Below are 10,464 nucleotides of genomic sequence, written 5' to 3'. Positions count from 1 at the left end.
TACACAATATAAGCTAAACATGCACAGCACTGTTCTCAACACTAGGTGTCGATTCTGTGGTTTTTCCCCATTTTCCCCACTACAGCCCCATAAAGCTTAATGTCAACATCACTCACCAAACCTGAAAGTTTTAAGTAAGAAATGCAGATATAATTTCATTCTTGCCAGCACTTTGCCAGATGCCCTCTTAGTCACTACCAGCTTTGACTTTAAAGTGTGTTTTTATAAGCCTCTAAGGCATGTAAAATAGTGTACACTTAGAATAAAAAAGTGCCATGATTTGCTTTCACAGGCAAAATATGCCTTCATCCCCATTTGTTGTTTCCTTCCTTTTTATTCTCCCTCACATCCCTCCGCCACATAGAGACCTAAATTATCCCTATTGTGAAATTAATTTTGATCACATTCACGCTGCATTCATTTGCAGCCAAGTACACCCACCCTTCTTCATCTTGATGCTGAAGTCTTTATTAGGAAACAAGTTCAGGAAGGTGAAAAAAAAAAAAGAATTTAGGACTCAGAAAAGGGGAATATACAGGATCTCAACCCCCTTTGAAATGGCCCTAAATTCACTCACTCCAAATCATGCCTGCCTGATGATCATTTCTTTCAGAGATTTTGTTTTAATTTCACTTCACTCACTTTATTCTATTGATTATAAGGGTTTTTTTTGTTTTTTTTTTTTTGGCAATAACCCTTTCCAAAGATAAGGCTGAAGGTGTATTCAGGAAAAAGAAAAACATTTTACAAAATAATCCTCACAAACCTTCAGTAAGCTAGGCATGTATTAGTCCCATTTTTACAGACAAGGAACCGAGGCACAGAAGTTAAGCGACTTCCTCATGGTTACAGTGTAAATCAATGATAAGAACTGCAGTTAGATTCCTGCTTTTCAATCTTATGATCAAGTCATTAGACCAGAGGGCCTCAAATAGAACAAGGCAGGTTTGTTTTTATTAAGACCACTGTCATTTAGATGGCAATACACTTTCTCTAAAAATGTCAGGGTCTTCAAGTGAAAACCATTCCTCCAAAGAACTGGTTATACACTGAGGTTGGGAGTAGGTTGGTTGTATGAAGATACGCAGTGTAGAATATTTAGAATTTTAAGAAAAAAAAAACTCCAGAAGATCAAAATTCATACATTCTTATTTGCCATTTTCTTAACTATTTTAGGTTTTGCACAAGGCCTACTTTCACTATGTCATTTGCTTCTTGCACTTAACAAGAGTGTGAGCAGTAAACCTAGACTAGTCTGTTTAGCTCCCTCATTCTTATGGTAAACCATTAACATAATTTAGAGTTTCCAAAAGAAATATAAGTGTGTAAATGTTTAATCCACAAAATGTTGAGTTAAAACTCTGAATATGCATGTGAACACATTTCTGTTAATATTAAAACTTAGAGAACTTAAAAAATGAATCAAAATTACATATCCGGAATACATGATAGCATTCCTTTAAAGCTACATAAGCTCACGTTTCCTCAAATTGCAAATACCAGCATCCTTTAGGGATAAGAGACTAAAAACTCCCCTCGCTTTGCCAGCCATAAGCCACCCTGGAATTTAACAATTTGATCGTCAGGGCAGCATATCCATCACACATGGGCACTAGCTGATATGCCCAACAGAAGGTCAATACAGAACAATGCATTTCCAAGATAGCACACGACCTTAGCAGCTCATCTACCCCAAGTAACACTTTCTTGAGCTGCCTAGAGAAATATGGCTGACATATGGCAGCTTTTTTCCTGCTCTGGAGTTGATGGCTCATGAATAAAGTATTTTTTACCTTTATATAGGGTCAAACAAATGCAATTATTTTTGCTCCTTAAAGCTATTCTTAGATAAAATGAATATTTCTAAGTAAGAAGTCCCGATCAGAGATTCCAAGAAATAACTTAATTGGTTATCAGCTTGCAGTACGGGGAGCCAAGCAATATGCATAGTTTAGGACCAAAAGCCCAAAACATATGCAGAGGGAACAATATATATATATATATATATTTTTTTAAACTATAGAAGATTTCCCCACAGTTTTGTGAACTGTAGTAGTCTCTTGGTATCTGAAGCAAGAACAACAAGATCTTCCTGGAAGTGTTTGTGGTGGAGGGTCCAGGCAATACTCCTACCTAGCCACTGAACTAAACAGAACCCAAATCATGGGGGTCTTTCTCCGTTGCCATTTAAGACTATAATTCACCACCAGTCTATCATTAACTACAGATACAGGTTTGAAATAAAAAAAGATGAAACAAAAAAGAAAATCATCAAAACCTGCTTGCAATAAGTTCTGTGTTCATTTAGGGCTACAGAAAAATTAGCCAAACTCTTTATTCCACAAATAGTGAAACCCCCCCACAATGGTAATGGTCACATGATCACATGATCTCCAGTCTACTTCAAGTCCATATAAAGTCACATTTATTTAGACTCCACACATGTGCTTTCCAGTGATGCTTGTGGTTCAGGCTCCAGCTTCTCTGGGAATTCTAGCTTTTCACAAATTGTCTCCTTTACTGGCAGATACTGAGAGATCTCGTTAGGCTCCGTGAACAGGGAAGGTGGAACATGCTAAGAAGCAAAAGTTTTACATGAAACAAATGAAAAATGTAATAAAGATGAATTTCACAAGCAAAGTTTTTGGGCATGTCTAGCCTATAGTTTACCCAAATTATTTTTAAACACTTGAAGTCAGATATCATTATTAAAATTTACTTTATGACTTTAAATGTACATACATACAATCTTCCATTTCTTGCGTGATAAATGGGATAAGGAAATGTATTCAGTATTTTTAAGTAGCAGATTATAAGACCACAAGAACTATGAGAGAATTCAAGAGGAGCCACAATGTTTTAAATCATATTTATTATTTCAGCATAGCTAACAGTCCATTTTATGGTCTATTCTAGATGAGACAAGAGCCTCATGAGATCCCATGATTAATGCCTTCTAGTAACTGCAGTAAAGTCACTGGAGGTGCTCAGATTCAGCTATTAATAGTTATGCTTTTCTCAGCATAGATCTCAGTTTTATTAAGTCCAACACTGACATTGTTTAGACATTAATATGAATTACTGATTGTAATTTCATATTTGAATAACTTATGAAACCAATTAATTTCATCTGTATCTTTCTCTGTAGATTCCTGTAGATGGCATAGCTTAACCACATACAAGATACCTGAAAAAGAAATCTATTCTGGGCACACCACCTTCAAACTTTCTAAAGACATTCTATAATCTAGAAGTGTATCCAAAATTATTAAAATACAACCTATGTTTTGGCTACTCCTAACATGCAAAGAATCATACTGCTGTTCCAATTATTTCAAATGTAAGTGAAGCAGAAATCTTTTTTGCTTTACTTCTGCAAGCTGATCTAGGGAGCTGAAAAGCCATACATATTTCTTCTCCATCAGGACAGACAGAAAAATTATTTAACCACGTAGATGATCATTTTGAAGCATGAGGTAAAATAAGACCTATGTCACTTTGACTTGTATTTCAGAAACCAGAAAACTATTAAAAGGCTCATAACTGGATTTAGTGCTTTTTATGGGGATCATATATTGTTAAGAAATGATAAAGTGTCCTTCTTTTCAAAAAGAAAATCATTTTGCAAATATCCCCCTGGAAGCTTGGTAACACATAAGTCACTTCTTAGAGATGAAGAAAAATAAGGGAGAAGGAAAGTAAGCAGAATATCTATGGTCACAGTGTTGGGTCAAGAATAAAATTCAATAGTTGCAACTCTTAAGGTGCCACAAATGATACTGAACCAATATCAGAATTCTAAGGTGAGCTATTACACCTGCACCAGAAAAACTGAATCAGTCTGTGCTAATAAACAGATCTTAACCACTAGTACCACAGGGAAGTATATAACCAGCCCTGAAATTCATGAACACAGAAAATGGAGTGCCTGATTTTGTGGCTGAACAGTTCTGTTAAGAAGTCTGATGACTCAAAAGTAGAAAAAGTAATCTAGTCCCATATCTTGTCATGTGATCTTCAGAACTGATCATTTACAAATGATAATCTGCCCTGAAATAAGCACTGTACAAGCAGAAGAGGTTTTCCTCTCCAGAGATTCCAAACCTAACAAAGAAAGGCTTACAGATATAGTATTTTCTATGCTGACCATAAAACAAAACAAAAAAAAAACCCACAGAGAAAACATTTAAAAAAACAATACCTTTAAACTTGATATTTTGCTTTCCCTGGATGTATATTCTCGTAACATGTAGGCCTTGTCAGCCTAATGGGAAAAATTGCAAAAGTTAATTATAAAATTATCATTTAACGTCAGTGCAAGATGAGCTTTGTAAATACACTGAATTTAGTAACCATTTGACAAACAACAAAAGAGTTTAGCAATCTTGCTCCTTCCCCAAAGTCACTTTTCTGTGCACAAAAAAGAACTATGCTTCTTAATTTTTACTCAGCTAGAACTCCTATAATCAGTACTAATGGAGCTAAACAGAACAAGCGAACCACAACTGTATGTAGTATATTGTTTAAAAGATGCCTGGACTCAGTGTTGTACGGACAGTTATTTGCAGAGTGAAACTTGTAGTCATGAGGTAGACAAGCCAGAAAAATATACCTGGAAGCCAGGGGCTACTAACATAAGAACAGTATCACACCATTTACTGTTGTCTGTTTTTCTTCTCTGACTTCCTCTCTAATCTGTGTCTGTCCAATATAACTAAATGATTACTTCAGATGAAGGATAGTCTGCTCTGCTTGTGCAATACCTAGCCCAATGGCATCCAGCACTCTGTCACTATTTCAGCGCCACCATAATAATAAAATACACTTGAAAGTTCAATTCAGGTAACCTCTACACCCCAGAATATCAGTATTAGATTACAGGAATATCAGCAGGTCTTCTCTGAAAGTGATACTGCAAGGGAACATCTGTAAAACGTGAATGATATAAAGAATAAGTGTTTACCTCATGGTGAAGCCTTGTATCATTCATCCTGATAAGTACACCATCAACTCGCAAGAAAAACCTCAACAACACAAAAAAGCTGGAAGGCATAACTCTCTGCAAAAATAAAGATATTCCTTTCAGCATATTACAAAGTCTTACTTTAGGTATGCACCTGTTAGGTCAGATATTCACAAATACTGAAGCAACTGATAAAACAAGATTAATATATCATAGCTTTCAACAAGATTATAATTGTAAGATTATAAAGATTATAAAATTATAAAGAACCTTGCATTTTAAACTTTAAATTCCAGAAGAAATAACAGGCAAAAAGGGACTACATTTTGCATACATTAGCCAGCTGGGTCAACAAGTCTCTTGCATACACCTCTCAGTACTCACTATTTTTACACTCAAACTAGATACTCCATGATCATGAAGTTCATCTTCAAACAGAAGGACTTCTTCAAAAAACATAATTTGCTCCCTGGCTTTCAGTTTCTCTGTATTTATGTGTTCTGTTGTAGGCACAACCTGAAGAACAAGATTAAGAACAGTTAGCACATTAGTTTGATGTCCAGATATGTAGAGTTTGTCTTTATCTTGAAAATCCTGCACTTGCTAGTTTTCTAAAGGGAAAAACTTTAGAGCACTCAGCTGAAGACACACATACAAGTCTAAGAGGAAAAGTTAAAACTAACACCAAAGTTTCCAAGAGGAAACATCAATCAAAGCAAAAATCTGAAGTGGAAAATTCCAAATAAATCACCTCCAGGGAACAGGCTTAGTTAGGTTTCCAGTTGCAACAATTCTGCTTGCATTCCGTATTTCAAAACATTAGAAGACACCCTGAGTTTAACATATGATTGGGAAGTTCTGGGTTATAAGTAATATTTCACACACTCGGCATTTCTAGCAAACTACAAACCCCAAATAGCATTGTAATAAAGCCTTTCCTCAAAATCAACTACCAGTATGTTTTCCATCTTGTGCTCTCCATATAGATTCATATACTTCTGCTGCCTAAAGACTATGAGCACACAAGGCAGTAGTTTTATGCTGTGCTTTTAATTCCAGAGTAACTCAAACAATCTATAGCTAAACCAATCCTAGTGAATTAATATATATTATCTGGTTAGCAGCAAACAGTCTGTACACAGTAAAGAGAAATTGGGAACATCAGTCTTTCTTTAAGTAAATAAAGACAAGGGAGGATCTGTCACAGTTTAAATATGAGTTACTGTTTCTGAAAAACAAAGCCACTGAAAGCAGGCAGACCTGGGTACCTGATCACAAAAAGCAGCAAGCAACACAGAGTAAAGGTACCAGAGAACTATGCAGTTGAGATAGTTCTGTCGTATCTGAGGAGCTCAGGGCTTCAAAGGGGGATCCAGCAAGCACTAAGGATTCTTGTGCGCTTTACGTCTTTGAGCAAGTTCTTAATCAGGAACATATGAGACCCTTTTATATAATCATAAGATGCTTTAAAAAATTAAAATGAGCCATGAGCCAATTAAAAAAAAAGCACACCTGCTGAGACATGAAAAGTCCAAACTATACTTTGAAGTCAGAAACTCTTTAGTCCTATGAACCATAGGAGATTTTATATAAGCTTACTGAAAGGGAAACCACAGCTTCCAAAAAAAGTGCTTGACTGAAATACTATGTAATAAGCATTTAAGGAGAAAAGAAGTCACCTTTAATGTTACAGTATCTCCCAGCAACGTTCCTTTGTAGTCTGTTGTGTAAGTCCAATCATATGGTTTGACAACTTCCTTAGTGTGCTCAGTCTCACTCCTCAACAAAGGAAAAAGAATTCAGCACGCTTTGTAGTAATTCTTTGAAGAAATTGCAACCTCACATAAGACTCATGTCCTTACTCTTCAAAAAGTTAAATAGCACCATTGCCCATGCTAGAATTACGATGTGAAGTCTGAACTATACAGTGTTGCTTCTTTCACAACATCTATGTTTACACTGTAAATTAGAAACCATTACCAGAATTCCTGTGCAAGCACTATCTCAGTCCTATCAGTCAAAATAAAGATTTTAATTCAACATTGTTGAAAATTTTATAGCTCAAGATCCCTTCTTCTTTAAACAGACAGAAAGCAATCTGCAGACAACACACAGCTATCATTAACACTGCACTTCAACTTAATTTTAATGAGAATTTTGATTTCTCTCTATAATTTATTCATAGGTGCTCTGCCACTAATTTGGTAAATAGTAAGCAGTACAATTAGTTTTTATGCATGGTAATTGTCCTTGAACATGTACAGCATTCTACACTTTGAATACCAAAAGACACAATCTTGCAATGCTCAGGGCCCTATTAATTTTGAATAAATGGAAACAGGATTAAGCCATGTTAAATTTGCCATTTATTTTAAGCAAGTCACAACACAACTGAAAACATAGTTAACACAGTTTAGCAGATAGGACGATTATGGCAAAGAAAAGCTAGGTGACTTTTGTAATCACACAGTATATCTATGGCAGAAACAAATGCAACATGGTATTCAAGAATTCCAGTTCTCAGTCTGTACCTTTAACTGCTTTATCCCAGTTTCCCCTATAAAACACTAGTACTTGCCCACTGGTGATAAAATACTGTACCTGCTCTCTTGCCACTCCTCTGCACAAGCCACTTTGATCATACCTTGGCAATTATTGACACATTTTAAAGCATCTGTTGCATTGAACTCAATTCCAAAACCATGGTCATGTTGTATTCTTAGGATATTGTCTCCAAACATCATTTCTGGCAGGGAAGGCATGTGCAATTCATCAGCCAACCTGCACAGAGAGAGAAAACTTAGATGAAGAGAGACTTTGTGATTGCACCAGCCAGGTAAAAGCAGTCCATGTCTCTGAATAAGAAAGTATTACTTGGACCACAATAATCTGAAAGTGATACCATCAATATGTTTTACAAAACTTTGTTATTTTCCCAATTTAAAAAATCTGTCATGAGTTGCAGAATCATTGATCAGAAATGCCTTTTCCAGTGTAAAAATGTTCCTAAATCTTTCCCTCTTCATCAGTCCTGTACAAAAGTCTCAAATGAGGGGAAATCAAGAATATCCGAGTAGCATAATTTAGCAGCTTTCAGTCAGGGAAAAAACACTGGATGGTCCATGACCTACTTCTGCAAGTTCCCAAGAAGTAGCTTAAGGAAAGAGTGCTTATTGTCAGCAAGTTTAAATTCACTACACAGTGGTCCATACCTCCATCTTTAGAAGCCTACAGAAAGAAGCTGAAAACAATCCTAGCAGAATACCTGAGAGGTGAAGTGCAGAAGATATTGCTGTGCTCAAATCACTACCTTCCCGAGCTTGTAGAGAATATGTACTGGCATTGGCAACCTCTAAACACAAAAGCCATAGCCACAGACCCAACTAAACTAAGTACTACAGAAGCAGTATGCGTGACCCTTGCAGAAAATCCCAAACCAACTTGTTTCACCTTTTCTTTTTTTAAATCAGTTTTTATACTTATATATACACACCCACTTGATATCTACACTGAACGTATTCACCAGAAGGCTTCATGCACTTCTAGCATTTCCTCCCCATCTCTACCTACCTACTTTACTCATAGCAAGGTTAAAAAGAACATGAAATCTGAAAGGAAGAAAACTTTAGGAAACGGATCTAAATACAAGGATTAAGAAAATTCCAGCTCACAACTTTCCTGTTGATAAATAGTAAGGCATGCCTGTACAAAAGTGTTATTTCTGTAACACTGCATACAAGAGAACATTACGCTGACTGATTTGAAGTGAAAATAGCGGATTCATAGACTCGAAGAATAAGATTCTATGTTTTTCCCAGAGAAGGCAGCATAAAATTAAAAACTTCCCATTTCATCCAGTGCAGACCCCTTGACCTGCAAAAATTAACTCTAGCCCACGAGAGAGTTCTGCAGCTATGGCGTATTTAATCCTTCACCTTCCATAGGGGTTGCTCAGGGTTTTTTTGTGACATATGTTTGCTAGAAATAAAACTCCTATAGGTAATAACTACGTTCTCCAAGTAATCAAAAAAAAACAAGGCAAAACACCAAAAGAAATACATTATAAAAGGAAACTGATTAAAAGTACTGCAACTGGGTAGTGGCAGTGACTCTTCAGATTTGAGGCAGAGGAATTGTTCATTTTTGAGCGCTCATGCCAAGTACCAAGAGCTGCTTGCAAACAGCTAATTTTGGATTTCTCTTCCCTACCCTGCAAAGTCTTTTCTGTTCTTTCAGTCTTGAAAAACATCAAAAAGGATGAAGATAATTTCTGCAGAAAAAAAAATAAAATTACCAACAACTGTTTATTTTAAAACAGCTACAGTTAAAGAAACTGAATAGTTCAGAAGAGGAGCACAGCAGATAATCTGGCTTCTAGACTGGCAGTTCAACTCTAACTCTGGTTTACAGATGATGAAAAGTTAACATCCTCCTGACTGTAAAAATACAGATCTTAATTTTTATGACCTAGCATCTTGCAAGAGAAGTCTTCAAAAACATGCCTGAAAAGTGGGAGATAGTGTAAAAATAGAGCCCAGATATAGCTTAACTGGATGTCGGGTACTCTTTATAGGAGAATGACTAAAACATAAGATTCATATTTTCTTTCATGTAACTGCAAAAACTACAATATCATTAGTTAAAAGCATTCAGTGAAGATTATTTTATCCACTAAGCATAGGACAAAAATGAAAAAATGTCATTTTTAATCTGTTTTGAGGAACACATCCACTTAAAACAAAAAATTGATTTTTTTACATAAAACAACAAAAAAGTGTAAAGCTTCAAGAGATGAGATTTTAGCAAGTGATCTTACCCTCAGAAAAGTTACAAGCAATATGAACCAAAATACATTTAAGATGACTAATAGAATTTCCATATATTTATTACAAAAACACAAAAAAGGAGGATCTGACAAATTCAACTGCCTGTAAGCACAGCTATGGCTCTAAAGAGCTGAGTTGTTCAGATCTACACTAGCAAATCTGACTTCAAGTACCTGATGCTGACAGAAACATTTTTCCAACTGTTTTACAGCAATGTAAATTACTACTACAATGAGAGGAATGGAAATTACTACTATAATACTTAATTTTTAATGAAACCCACTATCTTAAAATAGCCATTAGCATAAGATAGCTTATGAAAATCGATAGACTACATTTAAAAGGTCCCTAATTATTCTTAAAAAATAATTAGGAAAACCAAGCTTATAGTCAGCAGGCTTCAGTTCGCAGAAGTCCATATTTCCAACAGAAAAGCGTTAGCAGTTATAACAACAACAACAACAATCCCTGAAAACTGTCGCATTTGTGAAACAAACCATCCCCACTTCTTAAGCCAAAGCATCAAGCTTACACTCGCAGAAGGAGGGAGGGCAAAAAAAACTCCGGAGCTGCTGGGAACAGCAGCCCGCCTCCCCCGCCGCGGGGGCATTACTTATTTCTCGGGGCATTAGTTATTTCTCGCGAGCGCCCCGCCGCCGCCGCCGCCCCCCACCC

The 10,464-nt window shown here is 36.1% G+C and overlaps 1 protein-coding gene across 1 annotated transcript; it reads right to left on the bottom strand.

The window, feature by feature from the left end:
- Positions 1-2,321: 2,321 nt before the first annotated feature.
- Positions 2,322-7,830, bottom strand: TIPRL (TOR signaling pathway regulator; the record flags this gene model as incomplete). Its single annotated transcript, XM_026075918.1, has 6 exons — positions 2,322-2,575; positions 4,202-4,264; positions 4,964-5,059; positions 5,348-5,479; positions 6,643-6,742; positions 7,565-7,830. Coding segments are annotated over 6 exons (807 nt in total), but the record flags the coding sequence as incomplete, so codon positions are not given.
- Between the last annotated feature and the right edge of the window lie 2,634 nt (positions 7,831-10,464).

Source organism: Apteryx rowi, unplaced genomic scaffold, assembly GCF_003343035.1.
Source record: "Apteryx rowi isolate R43461 unplaced genomic scaffold, aptRow1 scaffold_413, whole genome shotgun sequence".
NCBI lineage: Eukaryota > Metazoa > Chordata > Aves > Apterygiformes > Apterygidae > Apteryx > Apteryx rowi.
This window is presented reverse-complemented; position numbering and strand designations above follow the sequence as displayed.